Consider the following 24,535-nt stretch of genomic DNA (forward strand, 5'->3'; position numbering starts at 1 on the left):
GGACACCCGTTCGAAATACATATGGAAGCTTTGGCTGCAATTTCAACAAAACCCAATAACATTATTCAAGTCTCAATTTGATACGCTGTGCAAAATTTCGTATTAATCGGACAAACATTAGGAGTTTGGTGCACCATTTATGTAAAATCGGACGAAAATATATATGGGGGCCATATGTAAATCTACATGGATCTTCACGACCCATTTCGTTCAAATCGAAACGTTTTTGGGGACTTTGGTGCACCAATTGTCTTAAATCGGACAAAAATATATATGGGAGCTATATATAAATCTGAACTGATTTTAATGAAACTTAGCACACATAATTCTAGACTTAATTATGTACGCTATGACAAATTTCGTGCAAATCGAAAGATAATTAGGGACTTTGGTGCACCATTTACCTAAAATTGGGCGAAACTATATACCGGAGCTATATCTAAATCTGAACTGATTTTCATAAAAATTAGCACACATTACTATAGACGCAATTTAGTACGCTATGCCAAATTTCGTTCAAATCGAAAGATATTTAGGGACTTTGGTGCAGCATTTACATTAAATCGAACGAAATTATATGTGGGACCTATATCTAAATCTGTGCCGATTTTTACGAAATTTAGCACACATTATTATACGCTCAACTCAGTACGCTAGGAAACATTTCGTGCAAATCGAAAGATATTTAGGGACTTTGGTGCACCATTTACCTAAAATCGGGCAAAACTATATATGGGAGCTCTATCTAAATCTGAACCGATTTTCATGAAACTTAGCACACATTACTCTGGACCTAATTCAGTACGTTGTGCCAAATTTCGTGTAAATCGAAAGATATATTTACCTTAAATCGGATGAAAATATATATGGGAGGTATATACAAATATGACCCGATTTTCTCGAAACTTGACACACGTCATTCTAGACGTAATTCAGTACAATATGCTAAATTTCGCGCCAATCGAAAGATATATGGGAACTTTTGTGCCCCTTTTACCTTAAATCGGGCGAAACAATATATGGGAGCAATATCCAAATCTGAACCGATTTTCACCAAACTAAACACATCATTATGGACTCAATTCAGTGCACAATGCAAAATTTCGTGCAAATCGGAGTTTGGTGCACCATTTATGTAAAATCGGACGAAAATATATATGGGGGCAATATGTAAATCTACATGGATCTTCACGACCCATTTCGTGCAAATAGAAAGGTATTTGGGGGCTTTGGTGGACCAATTGTCTTAAATCGGACGAAAATATATATGGGAGCTATATTTAAATCTGAACCGATTTTCATGAAACTTGGCACACATCATTCTTGACCTAGTTCAGTATTTATGCCAAATTTTGTCCAAACCGATTTTCCCCAATTTCAATAGGGTTCGTCCTTGGGCCAAATAAGTGACTTGTGCCAAATTTCATCCAAATCGGATTATAAATGCGACCTGTACTTTGTTAACAAAAATACATGGACAGAAGGACATGCTTATATCGACTCAGAAAGTGATTCTATGCATATTCTCAAAAGGAACCATGGGTCTATATCGATTATTTTTGCCTGTTACAAACATATGCACAAAGAGATAATACCCTGTACCACAGTGTGGTGAAGGGTATAACAATGCAATTGTTGGCTATTGACCGCTAGATGTCTCTGTAATACAGCCGATAATGGCGTGCAAATGATACAACCAACCGATACAACAGTATAAAGAAAATATTTAAAATTTAAAATTCTAATTAAATTGATTTTTTTTTTTTGAAAATTCTAATTAGATATTTTTTTAGGAAAAGGTATAAACAATTTTTTTATAACTTACCTTACAGTACGTTTACATTTAACCGGATTTCGTTAACCCAGTGGGTTTCAATTGTCATTTCCTTTGCATATATGTCAAATAAATCCTCATTAAGTAGGTTAACCCGGTAAAAAGTTCTAATGTACAAGGAGTTTTAAATCGATTTAAGTAAAACAATGACTCTATTTTTAAGGTTGCTTTATAAAAATACATATTATTGTATGTTTTGTTGTTTTATTGTATTATTTAAGCGAACAAATTAAAATAATAATTGAAAACAATGATAACAAAAAAAGAGTCTAGAATTTGTATTTTTAAATATTGTAACAAATACAATTTAAATATTTTTACGCTTATTTACACTGAAATAGAGAAATTAAATGAAGAATAAATTATTTGTTTTGAATTCTTGTTATTTTTTGTATTTTTTTTTATTATATTTTGGAAAAATATTGTCATTATATCTTGAGAGAATTATTACAGCATTTCTATTTGTATAGATAGATGTTTTTATATAAAAAATTGACAATGTTATTAAAAGGGTATTTGGGTATAGAGGGGGTGTGGTTTTGTAAGCTTATAAAATCTTTGTTTTATACAATTTTTTTATTTATTTATTTTCTATTTAAAAAAATCAAAAAAAAAAAAAATAATTGGCCTCAGTAGTTGTGTAGAAAATAGTGAGTTTGTTTTTTTTTTCGTTTCGTTCATTATTTCCACTTTGGCGGCTACTGCTATTGCTGGACAATGGGTGTGGCTGTGTTGACATTCGTTGTTGGGACACCACCACCACCTCCACGTTGTTTGTTAAGCTCCTCGGCCGATATGAATTCAATGGCGGCTGAATTGATGCAGTAACGTTTACGTGTTGGCTTTGGTCCATCCTCGAAAACGTGACCCATGTGGGCATTGCAACGGGCGCAGCGTACTTCTGTGCGTATGCGTTCTGGATGTTTAATTAGTAGTAAAATATTACCCCCTTTTAGTATTGCATTTTTTTTGGTAAATTTAGCAAAGATTTTTGGTTTTTTTTGTTTTTAATTGCATATATAGTTAATTATATTATAGCGTTTTTTTGTTTGTTTTTGGAATTATTGATTTGCAAGAAAAAAATTGTTTTTGTTTTATTTTTTTTACAATATTGTTTTGCGCACAGTGGTGAGAAGAGCAGAGTATAAAATTAATTATTTTTATAATTAAAAAATAATTTGTTTTGCACAAATATTTAGAGCGTGATAGAAAAAAAAACGATTTGCGATTTGGGTTTATGTTGATATTGGTTTTGGATTAGTTTCGACATAAAAACAAATAAAGTTTTTTTTTAATATTATAAGAAACAACAGAAAAGAACAACAATTGCAAAATGATTGAGAATAATTGGAGTAAAAAAGAAACATAAAAAAATAGGAAACAGAAAATGAAGAAACGGCAAAACCCACAGAGGAGTTTTAGGGTAAAGAGGAAGTGGCAAACACAATGAAAACCAAGTGGAAAAATATAAAATCAAACGAAAAATAAAATGAAAATATAAAAAAGTAAAAAAAAATAAAAATATAAAAAATTAAATTAGAAAAAAATAAAAAATATAAAAAATATAAAAAATTAAAAAATATAAAAATTAAATAGAAAAAAAAAAAATTAAAAAAATATTAATGCATATAAAATATAAAAAAAATATAAAATATAAATGAAAATATAAAAAATATATAATATAATATAATATAAAATAATATAAATATAATATATAAATATAATATAAATAGAAAAATAAAAAAATAAAAATAAAAATTTAACAAAAAATTAAAAAATTAAAAAAAAAAAATAAAAAAATTAAAAAAAATAATAAAAAAATTAAAAATATAAATAATTATATATAAAAATAAAAAATATAATAGAAAAAAATATAAAAGAAAATAAAAATAGAATAGAAAAATATAAAAGGAGAAATAAAAAAATTAAACGAAAAATAAAATGAAAATATAAAAAAAAGTAAAAAAATAAAAATTTAAAAGAATACATTAATTAAATATAAAAAATAAAAATAGAAAACAAAATATAAAGAAAAAATAAAAATAGAAAAAAAATTGAAAAAAAAAATAATAAAAATATTCATGAATATAAAAAAAATAGAAAATATGAAAATAAATAAAAATAGAAAATATAAAAATTAAATAGAATAGAAAAAAATTAAAAAAATAAAGAAAATAAAAATTAAAAAAAATATAAATTAATTATACATAAAAAATATAGAAAAAATATAAAAGAAAATAAAAATATAAAGAAAATAAAAATAGAGAAAAATATAAAAGGAGAAATAAAAAAATTAAAGGAAAAATATAATGAAAATATAAAAAAGTAAAAAAATAAAAAAAAATTAAAATTTAAAAGAATACATTAATTAAATATAAAAAATATTTAGAAAACAAAATATAAAGGAAAACAAAAATAGAATAGAAAAATATGAAAGGAAATAAAATAGAATAGAAAATATAAAAATACCGAAAAAATTATTAAAAATAAAAATATTCATGAATATATATGATTGAAAAATAGAAAACAAAAATATAAAGGAAAACAAAAATAGAATAGAAAATATAAATAGAAAAACATGCAAGGAAATCAAAATAGAATAGAAAAAATAAAAATACCGAAAAAAATATTAAAAAATAAAAATATTCATGAATATAAATATATAATATATAAAAAGATATAAAAAATATTTTTTATAATATAAAAATATCAAAAAAATAATAATAAACAATTACGGTTTATTAATATTATAAATAATAATAATTTTCATTTAAAAATATCCAATGTATTTTTTTAATAAATAAAAAACACAATTATTAAATAAAATTAAATATTAAATAAAATAAAGAAATTTTTTTCAATTAAATAAATAATTAAAAATGTAGATTATAATATAATAATAATATTTTAATATAATAAAATATTTAAATATTAAATATAATAATAATATTTTAAATAAAAAAATATATTATTTTGTATAAATATAATTGAATTAATAATATAATAAAAAAAAATAAAATCATAATTTTAAAAATTATTTTTTTATTTATAAAATAAAAAAATATTTTTTATAAAAATAATACAAAAATAATTTTTTTAAGAAATAAAAAAATAAAAATTAAAAACAAAAAAGTGAGATATAAAAAATCATAAAAGGAGTGTCATATAAGAAATAAAAAAAATTGCCATAAAATCAACCAAGCCAAGAGTGAAGTGAAATTATGAAGGGTGAGCGAAAAGATGAAGAGTGAATAAAAAAGTGAGAAATGAAATGTGAACACCAGCAGTCAGTCAGTGAGTGAAGTGATGTGAAAGCAACAAAAGAAATAAATAAATTCACAACATATCAAGGAATTAATTATATATATATTGTACATAAAATAAATGAGATCAATTAGTTTTATGTGTGAATTAAATGAAATATTTTTATGTAATGATAAAAAAATCAAGTTAGAAAAATTATTAATGATGAGCAGTTAAGGCATCATTTTACAAAAAATTGAATTCAAACAGTTTTATAAAAATTTAAAGCAAATTACAATTTCGTTAGATGGTATTGCACATTATAATTATTTATATTTCGTTTAAAAGCCAAAATGGAATGCGATGATATAGCAGCATTGATTATATATTGTCATAAAAGTATATTTTTTACATTAATATTAAATTTGCCAAGTTGTTGTTTTTTATTTTTAATTTTTGCAGATGTTGGGAATTTATGTAGTAGCATGGTTCATGGTTCATTTTTTGGTTGTTGATGTTTATTTTTTTGAGAGTGTGTGAGTTGTTGTGGTTGTTTTTGGTTATATACCCCCCAGCATATATGTAGTATGTAAAACAGGCACATTTATATAAAAAGCAAGAAAAAAAGAAATAGAAAAATACACAAAAAAATAATTTATTATTTATCTTGTCTGTTTTGGAGTATGTTTATATATATTTGTTGTATTTTAATTTTAATTTTCTTATAAAGATTCCTAAGTCTAAAAAATAAAATTTTCAAAACGAAAATTAAAAAAAAACACAATTCAAGAGCCCTTTGGTAGTAACAAAGGCAATAATACAAAGATAGAGACGGAGAGGGAGTGAAAATAAATAAATAACAACATCAAAGCAAATTAAAACAAAAATAACCAACCATTTAACAGAAAAAAATTCAGCCAAAACTTTGTTTGATATGTGTCTATTGAGATGTTTTATTTTCTCGTTGAACTTTGTATAAAAACTACTAGGTTTTGTTTCAAATTTGTTGTTTTTTTACAGCAATTAAGCGCAATTAGCCAATGGTAATAAGTAGAATACCACCAAAAAATATTCATTTCAAAAATTGTTGAAAAACCAATTCCTGAAAGGCTTTAAACTCAAGTACTAAACTTGGTATCACAAACAAATCAAACACGCTATAGGGGGTGCATTCCGACCATAGATAAAATATGTTTATTTAGGAGTAATTCGTTGTGACATATAAACGTCTAATAATTTATTATTATTTCAAAATTCGTATATCTATGAAAGGAATTTCACAACCCTTATTGTATCAACATTTTTTGTTAAAGACCTTGAAGAGATTTTGAAATTATTAATATCGTTGCCTAACTATTAGAAGACATCTTAGATGGATCATTGAAGAACATAGGATCACTTTTATATATTTTAGAAACCTTAAGAACAGTAGAAAAGTCTGACAGACCCCCATTCACCATCATAAATCGGATAAAAATATATATGGGAGCTATGTCTAAATCTGAACCGATTTCAACCAAACTTCGCATACATCAATCTGTACTTAGTTCAGTACGATGTGCAAAATATTGTCGCATTCAGACAATCGTTGGGTCTTTGGTTCACCATTAACAAAAAATCGGACGAAAATAAATGTGGGAGCTATATGTAAATCTGAACAGATTTAAATCAAATTTCACATACGTCAATCTGTACTTAATTCAGTACGATGTGCAAAATATTGTCACAATCGTACAAACCTTGGGAGTTTGGTACACAATTTACATAAAATCGGTCGAAAATATGGGAGCTATATCTTAATCTGAACAGATTTCAACTAATGTTAGCATACCCCATGCAAGACCGATTCAAGATGGAAGAAGGTACAGACTGGCGTTTACTGTGGCTAGGCCTTGGGCTTACATACAAGCTGGATAGCAACTGTAGTGTTTGCCAAGCTGAAATCTTCACTATTTGAAAGGCAGCTGAATTAATAAAAAGTCTGGATACAGGGATCTTTGAAACGGTGACTATCTTTGTGGATTGTCAAGCAGCTTTTTAAGCTGTAATATCTAATCTATCGGCTGTGTTGGGTACCAGGACACCGTGACATCATGAGTAATGAAAACGCAGACGAATTAGCTAGACGAGGATCTCAATCTACAGATCTAGCAATCGATTGCTCAAACAAACCACCCATGTGTCATTTTCTTCGGAACTTTGAGGCGTTCTTCGACGAACGAGCCAATGAACTCTGGTACAACAAACCTCCAATGTGTTAAGATCTGTCTGGCCAAATCTGTCAACCAAGAGAACAATCTCACTGTTGAACCTGAGCAAAGCTGAAATTAGAGTAATGACAGGAAGCATTACTGGTCATTACAATATCAGGGCCTTTACCAGTAAATGCGACCATGATGCTACTGATTACTGTAGACTTTGTGCTGACTTTGAGGAGGAGATGGAGACAATTGAGCATCTCCTGTGTCGCTGTCCAATTTTGGCCTACAGACGGCACAGACTAGTGGGTACTCACTTTCCACTGTCTATTCTTTCTATGGAACCTGCTTTTCAACTATGGAACCTGCTTTAATCTACAACTTCATTAGAAACCTAAAGTGGTTAGGAAAGTGCAACCTTTGCAATTTCTATAGCCATCGAAACTATTTCCAGCTTCCTCCTAATACTTCTTGTTAGCTTCTTATCCTTATTACGTTTTGCAAACTTTCGTAATAATCGACCATATTTTGAGTCTTTGGTGCTAAAATATATAAGGGAGCTATATATAAATATGATCCGATTTTTCACAATTTCAATAAGGGCTTTTTCTTTGGGCCAACTAAAATATACTTATTAATTTTTAAATTTCTTTACAGTTACATGTGACACATACTGCATCGATGTTCCGTATATAAAAATACAAATTATTCTAGAATATTCTGTACTACTATTCAAACCTATTCATGTTTCTCATCAAAACCTATTTATATAAATCGATATTTACGATGAACAGACCTCCTGATCGAACTTTTAAAATGTGGGAAATGCATTAATAGAATTCTAGAATCATATTTATATAAATCGATATTTACGGATGACAGACCTCCTCATCGAACTTTTGATATATGTGTTGGAAATGCATTTATAACTTATATAAACTATGTAGGCCTTTTCTTATGAACGGGAAATTCCAACGTGAAGTCTTCTATCCTTCTATTTATAGGAAATCTTCATCTGAAAAATACAGACTATTAATAGGATTTTATAAATTTTTAAAGAAGTCTACAAAAGTCATTTAAAGATACATGTCACCTTCGCCTCCTTGTTATATAGATTATTTGGTATTATCAATAAAAGGGGTTTGGGAAATATTTTCTTATTTTGAAAATTCTCAAATAAACTATTTATGGGACTTTTGATCCATTGAGATGTCTTCTAGTCAAATAATGTTTTGTATTCTTTTCGCAAATCTGAAAATAAATCATTTATTAGCAGATATAACTTAATCATAATAATTTTTTAAATGATATTGAAGCCCCTTAACTCCTCCTAGGAACTACAGATATTATCTAGAAAATGAAAATTAAATTTAATACACATTCGTTTATTTTTTCAGTTAGTATTCCAGCTTATTACCAATGAAAATGAGCTAAGAGTTATGAGAGAGACGTTTATGCTTAGCATGGCACCAACAACAAACAAAATGGGAAACGAAAGCCACATGTATGTAGATGAGAAACCATCAAAACTAAAGTCAATGGATGAATGCATGAATGTTAGAAATGAAAATGAGTTTTGGAAGGATTGGTATGGCAAACAATTGATTATCACAAAATGACAACAGCAATATGAGTGAAATAAAACAAAACAATTCAAATCCTTGTTTTTTATTATATATATCAGACTTGGGCGCATATATAAAGCACTCGGTTCAAACAATTTCTAGTTTCAATATACATATATATAAATGTATACAACACTTGCATTATCTTAATTTTTGTTTTTCTCGCTCTCTAACAAACATAGAGTAAATAGTAATACATAACATATATATTTTTTGTTTTCCTTTCAATCTCAATGATGCAAAACCAGATAATTAATAGAAATAATCTCGCGTTAAAGGAATTTATTTTTTTGAAGATGATGATTGATTTGTATTGGAACCACCAGTAGTAGCTTGTTTTTGCCCTGCTGTATTGGTGTGACAATTTGCATTTGGCCCTGTTGATGATGGTGACGAGGACGACTTTGTGGCAGCAGAAGAAGACGATGACGACGACGATGCTGTTGAGGAGGAATTTGCTTGTGGTGGCTTGTACGGCACAAAGTCAATAGAAGCCGAATTGATGCAATAGCGCAGATATTTAGGCGCGGGACCATCATCAAAAACATGACCCATATGAGCACTGCATTTGGAACAACGCACCTCGGTGCGTACCATGCCTAGCATTTTTGAAATGACTACTATTGTTTTAAAACAGTTTTTTTTTTATTTCAAAGCAAAAAAAATTATATTTTAAAGGAAATTTAAAATTAAAATAAAAAATAAAAAAAATTATAAAGAAAAACCAAAAAAAATATAGAAACCAAACAAAAAAATGCCATAATTTTTGTTTTTTATTGTTTTTCAGATACAAGAAAATTAGAAAAAAGGGTAAAGAAGAAAAGTTGTTTATTCAATATTAGAAGTGATGATCATCAATTCGGTTTATAAAGAAAATTTACTACTCGTTATTATTATTGATAGTATTTGAAATTATGTTTGGTTTTTCATTACAATCAACAATCATGGTTAGTACAAACAACACAAACACAGTACTACACTAGAGGTTAGTTTAATTTTCTTTTCTGGATTTTCACAAAAAAGAAACACAATACACACAAATGGAGGAAGAGAATTAACAAAAAAAAAAAAGTTCTCAACACTACAACCTATAGCAGGAAAGAATTGCAAACATTTTGAAAAATATTTCTTTTAACATTCCTTAATATTTCCGAACAGAAAAAACGTAAGCTAAAGCTGAAGTAGAACGAACACTAGTTGAACTCTTAATAGAAACATAACTCTACAAAGACCTAAATGAAGAGACAGACAACAACAAACAAAAACAGAAAACAAAAAACATTTCGAGTAAACATTGGGTAAATTCGAACAAAAACATTTTGCAAATTATTGTTTCTTCTTTTTGGTTTGGATTTTTTTTTGGATAACGATATTAACAAGGTAACTAAAATTGGGCAAAACAAAATTGAAAACATATTTTCATTTTTTTACATTTTATCACAGTGGTTTCAAATCAAAATAATGGGTAAAGATAAACGAGAGAACCGTTTATCGGCTATTGAAAGCACTATAGTAAATATTAATAATATTATTATTTACAAAAATAAAACTTCTGGACATTTAAAATTATCTAAAACCGTTCGGGACTCTTATAATGGGGACATATCACGATAAATTGCCTTCGTATCGAGGCTATGTAGAGACATTTCTGGGAGTATCTATAGGACTATATTTACCATTTGAATTAGACATCTGTCAAAATAAGTTGTAAAACCCATTTTTTTTCTTTTCAGTTAAAAGTCTAAAATTCACGAAAATGGATCTCTTTACTATCCGCAACGCATACAAAATATCAAAACGTACTGCAAAATTGTGATTCTGCCACAGTTACATATCGAACTTTAAGGGGAGATTATGGTTTTGCATAAACGTCCAACTGCGCGTATTTTAATTAACAAAATTATTGTTTTTGGGGTTCTGAGAATTCTCAAGTAATTGAAGAGTGGCCATTACATACAGAAAAAGTCACATTTTTTTCTCTTTCCTCCTAGAGCGTTATTGGACCTTACTTCTTTCAAAAGTCTATTAAGAATCCTTGTAAGTTATTTCTAAAAGAAATCCCCCTTATTTTGATTTGAAACCACTGTGCATTGTTTTTTACTATTATACTCTAAAGAAAAAAAGCTATAACTTTAATAAAATAAAAATTATAATATAAAAAAATTATAAAACAAACCTCAATATGTCCAATATTTTTTAACATATATACAAACTCAAAAATAAAAAAAAAACGTTGTAACAAACTTTAGAGTATATATATAGAAATACATACATATTTGCTTCGCTACATACCTGGTATACTGGCATCACGATGTAATGTAACTTTGCCTTTATCTAAGACATCATTGAATGCAGGCCAACCACAACCAGAATCATATTTTGTATCCGAACTAAATAAATCCTGATGACAGACTATACACTGATAGATACCCTTTTCATAGTGTTTGTTGTAACAACCTGTAAGGAAGAAAAAAGAATCGATTTTAATTGAAAGAAGGTTTAATTCCATTTGAAAATTTTTTATACGAATGTTAAGATATTGAGTACTTCGAAGGATTCGGGGGATATTAGACTTTGAACGAATTTCAACGAAGCATAGCACACATTAGATTCAGTACGCTATGCAAATTTTCGAGTAATTTGAAAGACATTTAGGGACTCTGGTGTATTATTTACATAAAATCGTACGAAAATATATATGGGAGCTATATCTAAATCTGAACTTTCCAGACTTAAATTATTACGCAATACACAATTTTGTGAAAATCGAACGAAATATAGGGGCTTTGGTGCAGCATTTAAATAAAATCGTACGAAAATATATATGAGAGCCATATCTAAATCTGATCCGATTTTCATGAAACTTGACATCATTATAGACTCAATTCAGTCCGGTATGCAAAATTTCGTGTAAATCGAAAGAAATTTAAGAAATTTATATATGACAGCTATATCTAAATTTTAACCGATTTTCACGAAACTTAGCACACATCATTCTAGACTTAAATTATTACGCTATGCACAATTTTGTGTAAATCGAACGAAATATAGAGGCTTTGATGAACCATTTACATAAAATCGGACGAATATATATATGGGAGCTATATCTATATCTATGGGAGCTATATCTAATTCGGAACCGATTTTCACGAAACTTAGCACTCATCATTCTAGATTCATTTTAATGAGCTATGCACAATTTTGGGCATGCTCGACTCAAAAAGTGATTCTATGCACATTCTGAAAAGTAACCCCTTTGGCCAGTTAAAAGAATAGTACCACAGTGTGATGAATATAACAACTCGTTACCAATATAACAACTCGTTATATATAAAGAAGATCAAGGTGATCAAAAGGTGTATACTAATTTGAATACAAATTAGTTTTATTCCACTGAAGCTACATTAGCATTCAAAACAATTGTCTTAAAAAATAAACCATAATGAATTCGCCCGAACTGGTACTGCACTTATCTAATCACATTCCATTTCAAAAAAAAAAGTATAAAAATAAAATTAACATCACAACAAACATTTGATCTAATAAAATGACATTGTTATATAATTTTATTTATTTGCTGCAATAACAAAAAACATTAGTAGTTGTGTTTACCTGTGAACGGTCTCTCGGTAGCGGCCTCTTGGGTAACTTGATATTGTAAAGGTGTCAAGCGTTTCCTGAGCTCCTCCTTATCAACGGCAACTTTTTCTGTTTTATTTTCCATGTTATTGTGGGAATCTGGAAAATAAAAATAAAAACAAGAAAACAAATTTAAAATTTTTGTTATGTAAAAAAATGGATGAGGCCAGATTTTGGCTAGACATTTAATAAGTCCATTATCATATTCTTGTGTATGACTATTGTGTGAATCTGGAAAATAAGAACAAATTTAAAATTATTGTTATGCAAAAATAACTGGTTGAGGCCCCAATCACCGTTTTTGGCTTGACATTTAAAAATGTCATCATCATATTCATCACACAATATGATCATGTACAGTCTGCATGTTTTTTTCCGTTTTTGTCTGGCATGGTAATAAATAAACTATATATCATTACTAAATGTACTTGCAATATTACGATTAGTTTATAATCTTGCACAAATTAGATAAGAAACAAAGATTAGAAAAGTTTATCAAACTCAACATGGAAATCATTTGGTAAAATCACGAACTCAACAACATTTTATACCAACAGCCAGCTAGCCACCCAGCCAGTCGGCCACTCCAAAATTGTTGTTAATCACATCCAGCCATTGAAGTTATTTATAGATAAATTAATTATCTTAATGTGTTAACTTAAGATATGAAAATCATAAGTGCATTATTAATACCAATAACCAAAGTCAATTGCCTTTGGAACCAAGGTAGAGATTTCGGATTTTCCCAAAAAAATAATAAATAAATTGCAGTTGCCTACTTCATAATTTTTTTATCTATCAAAGCACATACTCATATAGTTATGCGAAAAATCACTGAAGTGTGACCCAAATTTTCAATGCACAATATATATATGTGTGTGTGTGTGCGTGAATGCCTTGGCCATACCATTTCACCAAGATTGTCGATAAGCAGACAGTTTATTAACAGCAGCAATATTGTTTGCTGTTCACCACTAGTAGCGCTAATTAATTGCATTTTCAAAAAACAGATTGGCAATTAATCAATTCTAAAAAACATAACACACACAATTCAACAATAAATATTATATTTGAAGGAGAGTTCAAAAAATGTTAACTGCTAATCAAAAGGGAAAAGTAGTCTGTCAATGTGTAAGCATCTCTTTATTAGAGTAGCATATCGCACATATTTGAAAAAGGTTAAAGTTTAAAACAATAAAATTAAAAAAAAGTAAATGAAAAAAGCGTTAGGTTTGGTCGGGCCGAACTTTGGATACCCTACACACCATAGGTATACTGATAGATACTTGAAATGAAAATATATTGAACATAACAAACAATGGACCTATACCGACAATTCTACAAACCGATTTATGTTATCCCTTATGTACTTACTTACTTAGCTGGCTTGTGACAGAACTTTCGTTTCATAAGCCGAGCTTAAAAAAGATTTCCAAATACAAATTTCATACACAGGTTTTATTTCCGGAGGTTGGGTGGAAGCTGCTGGTTAAATGTGAAAATTGCCAGTGCAGAAAAAAATTGTATGCATAAGTCCTTGGAGGATATACTAAAAGCGGTACCAATATTGATTACATCGTGCAGGAATTACTGAACATTTGTAGTTATCATTATATGAGGTGCTATGCCTAATTGAGAAGTGATATAGCTCAATTTCGGAACTAACATTTTTGCATCACAATACGATAATTATTCAAATACCGAAAATTGGTTATATGGGGACTACCCCTAAAAGGGGAGCGAATGCTAGTTATTCTAAGGAGGGAGATTTGTTACCATATACAACTACAAAATACCAAATTACAGCTAATTCGGTTGAAAAACACGCTCAAAACCCCCAAAATACCGAAAATTTGGGGGTCTATCGGCAAAGTGGACCTATATTTATAATTTTTTGTGGAGAGATTTGCTACCCAATAAGAACCCAATGTACCAAATTTCAGCTAATTCGCCCAAAAATCCGAAAATACCGAAAATTGGAGGAAACCCTTATATGGGGCTACTGGAGAAAATAGACCTTTATTTATAATTTTAAGTTGAGTGATTTGCTACCCAATAAGAACCCAATGTAAATACAGCCAATTCGGTCGAAAAATGCGACAAAAATCCCTAAAATACCGAAAATTGGGGTTACCCTTATATGGGGGCTACCCGAAAAAATGGATCTATTTTTATAATTTTTAGTGGAGAGAATTGCTACACAATAAAAACCCAATGTACCAAATTTCAACTAAATCGTGTAAAAAACGCGCTCAAAAACCCGAAAATACCGAAAATTGGAGGGAACCCTTATATGGGGCTACTGGAGAAAATTGACCTATATTTATAGTTTAAGTTGAGTGATTTGCTACCCAATAAGAACCCAATGTACTAAAATTTCAGCAAATTCGGTTGAAAAATGCGATCAAAGGCCGCCTAAAACTGAAAATTGGCGGTACCCTTATATGGGGGCTACCGGAAAAAGTGGAACTATATGTATAATTTTTAGTTGGAAGATTTGCAACCCAATAAAAACCCAATGTACTAAATTTCAGCGAATTCGGTTAAAAAGCGCACTCAAGAACCCCTAAAATGGGGGTACTCGAAGAAATGTACCTAAATTTGTAATTTTCAGAGGAGAGAATTGCTACCCAATAAGAACCCAATGTACTCTAATTTCAGCGATTTCGGTTGAAAAATGCGCTCAAGAGCCCCAAAATACCGAAAATTTGAGGGTACTCTTCTATGGGGGCTACCGGGAAAAGTGGACCTATATGTATAATTTTTAGTAGAGATATTTGGTACTCATGAAGAACCCAATGAACCAAATTGCAGCGGATTCGGTTGTAGAACGCGATCAAGAACCCCAAAATAGCAAAAATTGGGGGTACCGTTATATGGGAGCTGTGAATATACTTGGACAGATATAGCCCATCATCGAACTTAACCTTCCTGCAGACAGAAGATGACTCTGTGCAAAATTTTGGCGATCTATCTCAATTCCTTCAGAAGATTACAACAGACGGATGGACGGACATGGCTAGATCGTTTTAGAATTTTACCCTGATCAAAATATATATACTTTATAGGGTCGGAAATGAATATTTCGATTAGATACAAACGGAATGACAAAATTAATATACCCTTCATACTATGGTGGAGGGTATAAAAATAAAAAAAAAAAGTTTCTTATCGCCAAAAGTCAAAGGTTCAGAAAAAAAACATCTTTAATTGGGAAGAATCACAAAAAAAATGGAAATGAAAACAAAATCTTCTCACTATATATAGAAGAGAAGAAGTTTAGCGGGAACGAGAACATTTTATACCCTCCAACATGAGGTGGACATTGTAAATAGCTATATCGGGTCTGTATAGAGACCACAGGACTGTCTGGAGACCAATTGGTTTGTATAGAGACCACAGGGATTTATAAAGGTCAATTGGTCTGTATAGAGACCACAGGTCTTTATAAAGGCCAGTTGGTCTGTATAGAGACCACAGGTCTTTATAAATGGCAATTTGTTTGTAGGTTTTGATTAAGGCCAATTGGTCTTTATAGTGACAACAAGCCTTCATAAAGGCCAATTGGCCAGTATAGAGACCACAGGTCTTAATAAATTCCAGTTGGTCTATATATAGACTTAAAATTTTATAAAGGTCAATTGGTCGGTATAGATACCACAGGACTTTATAAAAGCTAATTTGGTCGGTATAGCCACCGCATGTCTTTAAAAAGGCCAATTGGTCGGTATATTGGTCCTATTGGTCCTATTTCCAAATAAATTTCCCTAAATAAATAAATAAAAATTCAATAAATGTTCTGCACACACACAATATTTCTACATACATACAAATTTCCTGCAACAAATGGTCAAATGTACATAAATAGCTACTTTTTTTCCAAAATTTATAATAAACAACAATGCAATAATGAACAAATTGTGAATATCCAATTTTTTGCTTTTTATAAATGGTTGTTTGCATCATTAAACGCCAATTGAAATTTCTAGTTTGATCGCCAAACGATGGCAGCAATACACCCTTTGTGGCCACCACCGACCACCCTACCCACCAGACAATTGAGTGGGTGGAGCATACAAAAACAAAACAACAACACAACGGCACCTAAAAGAATTTCGTAACAATAAGAAGAAAAAAATGTAAACAAAAATAAATAAATGAAAATACAACAAAACAAAATTTAAAACAAATACGCATTGGATCCAATAGAGAGCACTTTTTTGAGGGCAATTACAAATTGTTTTGTTATTGTGAAATAAACAGAACACTTCACTTAGACATACCTGACGAGGAGGAGAAAAGGCGATAATGTGCTGCTGTACACTGAAATACAGAAGGTATGGCTGAGGTTGCAAAGTGCCGGCCGAATGGATACGAAGAAAAATTTTTTGAGGCCACTGAGACGACAGGAAGCAATAATAACGCAATGCGACGACGACTGCTGCCAAGAGGAAATAAGATTTGATTTATTGCCGTAGTACTTAAAGCCATCGGGCAGCCGCCAACAAATTTGGGTGTGTGACGAAAAAGTGAAAGCATTTCTTTTATTTTTTTATTCTCCCCCGTATGCTTCTTATCCAACTAGTGTAGATGTTCAAGTCTGATGACAGTTAACGAGCTGTGGTGACGTTTCTAACACGAAGATTCTCTGTGGTTGTTTGCAACAAAATATTCGTATTTTTTTTTTCAAAAAGCCACAATGATATTTGATAGGCAATTCAAAAAATACTGCACTGTACTTTTTTGTTGGTTTTGTTTTATGCCAATCAAAAGTGTTGATTATTCAACACCAACTATTTAACAACTATTAAGTGTTGCAATAGTCGCAGTAGACTACTAGGAAAACGTCACTGTGATTGGTTTTGCACAACAACTGCGGTAGGGACAAAATGTCAATGGGTATAAATGAGAGCAGCAATGCAGAGAACAATAACAACAATTGTAACCGTTTGATAAAGAGATGCAAATCACATTCTCTTCCTTAGGGAGAGAGATGTCAATGCAGCAATGCAGAAAGTGTCAAAATCATGGCAAATCAATGCATGAATGAAGGAAGGAAATAAAACAACAACAGCTAAATTGAATGAATGAATAAAAAAGAAACAACCTTTAACGGACGGACATCCCCCTCAATATAAGAAAGCTGGGAGAAAGCTAGAGAGGCCTAATACCATCTACGAAATAAATGCAGCTGTCTTTCTAAAAATGCACAACACCTTTCCGCACCACACACCACACCATAACACAACAACACCTAACGGAAATCGATTGTATTCTTATTCTAAGACTATTTTTAAACATTTTATTTTTCATATTCTTCTTCTTTTCCTTATGAATTATTCATTTACAAGAAAACAACACATACACCTCAAAGAGGAAATCTCATACAGGTATTTTCCTCAAGGTGTTGATGGCTAAATAGATTTCATAGTTTTAAACTTTTTCAAACAAGTTGTTTGGTGGCAGGCAGCAGCAGCATAGCATATTATTTTCATTAACACACACACAAATATAAATATATATACGGAATACGCAATTGCCAGCAGTTGTTTTGACTAAACTACTGTCCTTGATATTGGCACCCATTCCATTATCCAATAAAAAAATCTTATTGGATTTTCTTTCTATTACAACCTTCAAAAAATTGTTTCCATTCAGCAAATATATAGAAATTAACTCACTATTATTTTATTTCTTAATGAATTTTCTCTTGGCACTCAATCACACACACATACGTACGTACACAACAACAATATCTTTCTTATTAAATAAGGCAACGAAAATTTAATAAAAATGTTTAGTTTATTTTCCCGCAGATGTAACAACTAATAGATTTATGCCGACGACAAACTTAAAACTGCTTGCACTCTTCAATAGTAGGGATATTTAAGTCGACTTTTGACTAGACGAGAGAGATAATGTTGTTGTTGCTGTGAGCATATTACAAAGTGTTGCCAATGTTTTGTGAAAACAATGAACAGCTGTTTAAGTTTGAGTGAGTGATGATTTGTTATTAACGGATGGCAAGTGGCATAATTCCGGGAAACAAATATACTTTAGGGGCACCTTCTCAGAAAATTGTGATATTTTTACAAGGTCAGTAGCCACAGGGGCAAATTTTGTCGTAAAGTAAATTGAGTTTATGGGCGAAGGAGTTGAGATGAATAAAAGGGGGCGCAATTCTGTTTTTTTTTCTTTATTCATTGTAAAAAAGCTGAAGTTGGCTGCAGAAAAGTTTTGCATTTTCCTTCATTTTATGGTTTTTGTTGGTAAACAAACGCCAAGACAGTTGATAAAATTAAAATATGTTGCGAGGAAAAAAATCAACAAAAAATATCTCTTTATACCCTTCACCACACTGTGGTGCAGGGTATTATGTCTTTGTGCATATGTTTGTAACAGGCAAAAAGAATCGGGATAGATCCATGGTTCCTTTTGAGAATATACATAGAGTCACTTTCTGAGTCGATTTACGCATGTCCGTATATCCGTCCATATTTTTGTGAACAAAGTACAGGTCGCATTTATTATCCGATTTGGATGAAAATTGGAACAATTCACTTATTTGGCTCAAGGACGAATCCTATTGAAATAGGATTTATGTTAACCATTATGTACTTACTTACTTAGCTGGCTTAAGACAGAACTTTCGTTCCATAAGCCGAGTTTAAAAAAGATTTTAGCAGCACACATACACAGGTTCTATTTCGGGAGGTTGGGTGGAAGCTGTAATATGATTTTATGTTGATGGAGCACCAAAGCCCTTATATTTCTTTCGATTTACATGAGTTTGGCATAGCGTACTGAATTAAGTCTTAATTGATGTGTGCTAAGTTTTTTGAAAATCAGTTCAGATTTACATATACCTCCTCCATACATATACGAGATACATAGTTAGGCCGATTGACACAACGTACTGAAGTTAATATAAATTTATCTTTGTTTGAAATCGGTTCGGATATAGATATGGCATAGCTTCCATATATAATTTCGACCTATTCATATCAAATTACGTGTGACGTTTCACAAAATTTAAGAGAGCACAAAACAAAATGGTTTTCTCTTTGTAAACTTTTTACTCGAGAAATTTGATAAAATGGTAAACAGGAATGCCTACTTCTGGATGGCTTTTATGTTGATTTTGAAGTATTATTTTTATTGTTTTTATAAATCATGGCAAAGTTGTATTTTTCTATTATTGCCAAATTAATTTTTTGTATATACAGGAACACATCATATATATTAAAGTGATTTCGTGTTGCCAACTAAAGCTATAATGAAACAGCTGACCGAGCAGCTATGAGAGAAAGAAGAAGACCCTAAACAGCTGATTGCCACCACTTGGCCATTGAAATAAATAAACTGATGAATGTGAGCTACCTTTAAAGAAGATAACTTGTCATCTGCGCCTTTGGAGGGGCTGCTTAAACTTTTCAATATTTTCAATAAAAATCACCGAAAAACAGTCCAATGGACCCTAATTTAAGAAATGTAGGCGAAATATATTAATAATATTTATTCATGTGTTAATATAAATAATTTTTATCGACTACAACAATAGCTGAAAGATTTCCTTACATTATACAACAAAGTCACAGAACTTTGCTTTAACCGATGTGTGGATAACATGAATGAACGGGATTTGGCTCAGCATGAGGTAAGTACTTTTTGCTCTTAGTCCAGAGTAGGTGGATCGTGGATCACTTTGAAATTCGTTGAAGTTGACACTATCCGAAATCAACATGGGTGCCGAATTTTGTCTTGAAAAGTGTGTGCATGTGGATTTAAATTGATTCATATTTCTCGATATATGTAGCTCTAAGGAGAAAGTCCTGCATAAAATAACCGAGTGTCAACGATGCCGGACTGATGAAGCAAATATTTGTGTCCCTAAATTAATCAGTAATAATGGGTTCCTAGACTCGTGTCTATCAATTCTTAATGTAGCCAGGGAACACCAGTACATACTTTCATCTACTGTTTTTGCTAAGACGATACATCTGAGGGCAATGTGATAATGGGAGCCCCAAAAGGAAGGAATTGGAAAACATTTTAAGGTAGTAAGGAAGTACGAATAAGATTATCTGAATAAGGTCCCAAGAGAACTCTTAGTTGTTTAAAAGCACTTTGCTGGCCCCTCTCAGAAAATTATTATATTTATACCAACCTCCGCCGAAGGTCGTCTAATTAGAAACAAATTGTAATTAAAATAAAATTTTGCTCGCTTAGCCCAATTATCCACCTGTTCATAGGAGAAAGTCTGCAATCCCCGGCCGAAGGCCAGCTACTTAAAATAAATCAAGCCTCTGTTGAGACCTCTAGTATGTTGGAGACTAAGGATAACCATAGCGTGAAAGAAATCAAACCCTCCTCACAGTCTGTGGCAATAAAAAGGATGAGATCGTCTGAGGAACACCATCCTATTGCAAAGAAGCCGTCACATTAACATATATCATTCCAATCGGCGGATATATTGGTATATTTCCTTAGACATGGGCCTCAAAAGGTATGTTGAAATCCGTGCGTTTTTGTATTGGCTTCAAAAATTTTTAAGACTTTCTCCTCTGGACCGATATCAAATTACGAAATTTTGATTTCTTCGAAGTAGGAACACTATAATTAATTTGGAAACCCAGAAATAAGCACTTCAGCGAAAGTCTTATCAAATAGCAATCAGTCAATAAAAACCTTAGTTCGATAACCGTGAAGGAATTAGAAAACACTTTAAGGTATTAAGGAAGTACAAATGAAATTATCCGAAAAGAACTCCTATCTTTTTCGAGCAAAAAGGCAGGAAGCTTGTATTCAGTGACTCCTAATGAAATCAAATCCTCTCTCAGCCTGTGGCTATAAAGAGGACACCTATATTCTATCGCAGTCATCAGAGACTATAGTGCTACATCAGTAAATTTCTTAAACGATCCACGATCAACTTAAGTCTTATAATATACAAAAAATAAACAAAAATCTTATTTTATTTGTATATCTTCCAATAGGAAACTTGTGTAAATCGCTGTGTCAACAAATTCGCCTTGTTCAATCAAAATATGATGAAAGTTTATGTTGAGGTGCAATCGGAAATCAATCAAAAACGTATGCAAGAAATCGAGGAGGGCCAAAAGGTAATACAACAGAATCAGGAACAACAACAACAGCAGCAGCCGCAACAAATACAACAGCCACAAACCAATAAGAGCAGCCTTGCTGAAGAAGTAACAAATGCATTAACTCCCACACCTAAATTACTATCATAGATATTTTTTATAAAAAGAAATCTTGTTTATTACCTAAAAGTTAGATGCTAGTTATTTTTTAAAAATTGTTCAATTAAACTTCACTCAAAAAGAAAATGGATGAAATGTGTATCATAGCCTTAATTGGTTTACCAGGAGTGGGTAAAACAACATTCTGTAAATTACTTCTACAAAGCGAGTCACTGTCCTTTAATATATTCTACATTTGTTATGATGATTTCATAAAAATTACACAAGAAAATTTAGTTCAATATAAAGAACAACGTGAACAATTATTAAATTCTTTAGAGACCCTTGTTGCAACATTCAAAACTACCAAAACCCTCGATAAGACCTTAATGCCACATTGTTCAACTTACAAGGACAATGGGAATGACCGCTTATTGATTTTGTGTGATGATAATCATTATTATGGTAGTATGCGTTATCGCCTATATCAAATTGCCCGTAACTATAGCCTGTCATATGGCCAGTTATATTTTAATTGTAGTCTAGAATTGGCTCTGCAGCAAAATGCATTACGAAATGAATTCCAAAGAGTTCCCAATGAGATTATTAAAAAAATGCATAGTAAATTGGAAATACCGGATTCCAAAACGAACTACTGGGAAGAAAATACTTTATCCCTGATTCCACAAAATATTACTAAGGAATATATTTCATTGCATATATTACCATATATTGTTAAACTCTTTGCAGAGCCTTTAAAGCCACTACAAATTCCTGACAAATGTCCCACAAAACAATCTCAGGTCCATGAATTAGATTTACAAATGCGGAAACATATAGGTGTCGTTATTACGAAAATCGATGGGGGAAATGTAAATAAAAAACAAGTTGCTTTACCTATAAATGATCTACGTAAAAATATTCTTAGTGAATGTAAAGGTTTGGAGCAGGTGGAAGATGTCGATATTAATAGATTTTTACAATTATTTCAAGGCCAAGTAGAATCATTTTTGCAAGATCAATCTCTAATGGTACAAAAATGAGAAATATGTAAACATTTATATTTAATAAAGATTTAGATTTAGAAAAAATATTTAAATTCTATTTATTACAGATTATGCTTGGAAAGACTATTTGATATCTAGAGCATATGTTCAGATATCATTCACAGTATTTATTGATGGTCGTGGAAATAGTTTATTGTAAACTTCTATGAAAACTTTATGCTTATGAAGTTGTATATCTTCAAACATATTCTAATATTTGTATTGGTCTGAAAATCTTCAAAATCTGCGACTATTGATCTTAGTCTTGAAAAAATACGTTTTTGGTCAAGAAGTCTTTGAACATATTCCTTACAATCTCCACTTATTGAGGGGAGATCAATTAAAAAACCTAAAATCGTACAAACCGGGATTTTTGTATGGGGCCATTTAAAGCCATGGACTTACGTAGTGGACCAATATTGATAATTTTTGGTAAAAAGGCCCAATAAGAACTCAAAATACCAAAAATGTTCCAAAAAGCGCCGGAATTAAAAACCAGTAAAGAAAGTAGTAAAGTCGGACGGACCCGACTATATTGTACCCATAACCACTTTGGGTATATTCGTCATATGTATCCTAACAGACGTCTCCTTTTGTTTTTACAATAACAAAAGAAAATTAAACAATATCGAATGTTGTTAAAAGTTACAGAATAGCCCTACTGATGAAGTGATTTTCATGAAACTTAACACACATCATTGTAGACTTTATTTAGTACGCTATGCAAATTTCGCGCAAATCGAAAGATATATAGGGACTTTGGTACACCATTTACATTAAATCGGACGAACATATATATGGGAGCTATATCTAAATCTGAACCGATTTTCACGAAACTTAACACACATCATTCTAGGCTTTATTCAGTACGCTATGCCCAATATCGTGCAAATCGAAAGATATATAGGGACTTTGGTGCCCCATTTACAATAAATCAGACGAAAATATATATGGGAGCTATATCTAAATCAGAACCGATTTTCACGAAACTTAACACACATCATTCTAGGCTTTATTCAGTACGCTATGCCCAATATCGTGCAAATCGAAAGATATATAGGGACTTTGGTGCCCCATTTACAATAAATCAGACGAAAATATATATGGGAGCTATATCTAAATCAGAACCGATTTTCACGAAACTTTGCACACATCATTCTAGGCTTAATTCAGTACGCTGTGCCAAATTTCGTGCAAATCGATTGATATGTAGGGACTTTGGTACACTATTTACCTTAAATCGGACGAAAATATATATGGGAGCTATATCTCAATCTGAACCGATTTTTCCCAATTTCAATAGGGTTCGTCCTTGGGCCAAATAGATGAGCTATGCCAATTTTTATCCAATTCGGATCATAAATTCACGCCTGTTTTAGGTACTTGAAAAAATATTCTTTAAAAAATCCACGCCTGTTTTGGGTACTTGAAAAAATATTCTTTAAAAAATTCACGCCTGTTTTGGGTACTTGAAAAAATATTCTTTAAAAAATCCACGCCTGTTTTGGGTACTTGAAAAAATATTCTTTAAAAAATTCACGCCTGTTTTGGGTACTTGAAAAAATATTCTTTAAAAAATCCACGCCTGTTTTGGGTACTTGAAAAAATATTCTATAAAAAATCTAAGCCTAGTGTAGTCCTTGAAAAAATATTCTTTAAAAAATCCACGCCTGTTTTGGGTACTTGAAAAAAATATTCTTTAAAAAATTCACGCCTGTTTTGGGTACTTGAAAAAATATTCTTTAAA

The 24,535-nt window shown here is 30.8% G+C and overlaps 3 protein-coding genes across 4 annotated transcripts; 2 read left to right on the forward strand and 1 right to left on the reverse strand.

Annotated features, from left to right (window-relative positions):
• Positions 1–2,531: 2,531 nt before the first annotated feature.
• Positions 2,532–12,652, reverse strand: LOC133334313 (methionine-R-sulfoxide reductase B1). 2 transcript variants are annotated; one of them, XM_061542604.1, is made up of 3 exons: positions 12,513–12,652; positions 11,193–11,357; positions 2,532–2,750 (listed from the first exon to the last, which is right to left on the reverse strand). In XM_061542604.1, exons 1-3 carry the CDS (start codon positions 12,622–12,624, stop codon positions 2,539–2,541), a joined length of 489 nt encoding a protein of 162 aa, XP_061398588.1. In that variant the 5' UTR covers positions 12,625–12,652; the 3' UTR covers positions 2,532–2,538. The 2 variants fall into 2 exon arrangements, with proteins under 2 accessions (XP_061398588.1, XP_061398587.1); XM_061542603.1 differs by having other exon boundaries at positions 2,532–2,783.
• Positions 12,653–20,073: 7,421 nt separating this feature from the next.
• Positions 20,074–21,793, forward strand: LOC133334315 (mitochondrial import inner membrane translocase subunit Tim10B). The gene is made up of 2 exons (XM_061542606.1): positions 20,074–20,196; positions 21,536–21,793. Exons 1-2 carry the CDS (start codon positions 20,167–20,169, stop codon positions 21,791–21,793), a joined length of 288 nt encoding a protein of 95 aa, XP_061398590.1. The 5' UTR covers positions 20,074–20,166.
• A 95-nt stretch (positions 21,794–21,888) lies between these two features.
• Positions 21,889–22,785, forward strand: LOC133334317 (L-seryl-tRNA(Sec) kinase). Its single transcript, XM_061542607.1, has one exon. It carries the CDS (start codon positions 21,889–21,891, stop codon positions 22,783–22,785), a length of 897 nt encoding a protein of 298 aa, XP_061398591.1.
• The last annotated feature ends 1,750 nt before the right edge of the window (positions 22,786–24,535 follow it).

The sequence above is a fragment of the Musca vetustissima genome, unplaced genomic scaffold (genome assembly GCF_032173495.1).
Source record: "Musca vetustissima isolate MV318-11 ecotype Yass unplaced genomic scaffold, APGP_CSIRO_Mvet_v1 utg17205, whole genome shotgun sequence".
In the NCBI taxonomy this organism is placed as follows: domain Eukaryota; kingdom Metazoa; phylum Arthropoda; class Insecta; order Diptera; family Muscidae; genus Musca; species Musca vetustissima.

Bases quoted from the DNA above. Each gene is read 5' to 3' on its own strand.
- LOC133334313 (XM_061542603.1), bottom strand. From the start codon at position 12,624: ATGGAAAATAAAACAGAAAAAGTTGCCGTTGATAAGGAGGAGCTCAGG. The intron at 11,358-12,512 runs GTAAACACAACT...TCTTCCTTACAG, and splicing joins TACCGAGAGACCGTTCACAG to GTTGTTACAACAAACACTAT. The intron at 2,784-11,192 runs GTATGTAGCGAA...CAATACTAAAAG, and splicing joins TCGTGATGCCAGTATACCAG to GGGGTAATATTTTACTACTA.
- LOC133334317 (XM_061542607.1), top strand. From the start codon at position 21,889: ATGGATGAAATGTGTATCATAGCCTTAATTGGTTTACCAGGAGTGGGT.
- LOC133334315 (XM_061542606.1), top strand. From the start codon at position 20,167: ATGAATGAACGGGATTTGGCTCAGCATGAG. The intron at 20,197-21,535 runs GTAAGTACTTTT...ATCTTCCAATAG, and splicing joins GGGATTTGGCTCAGCATGAG to GAAACTTGTGTAAATCGCTG.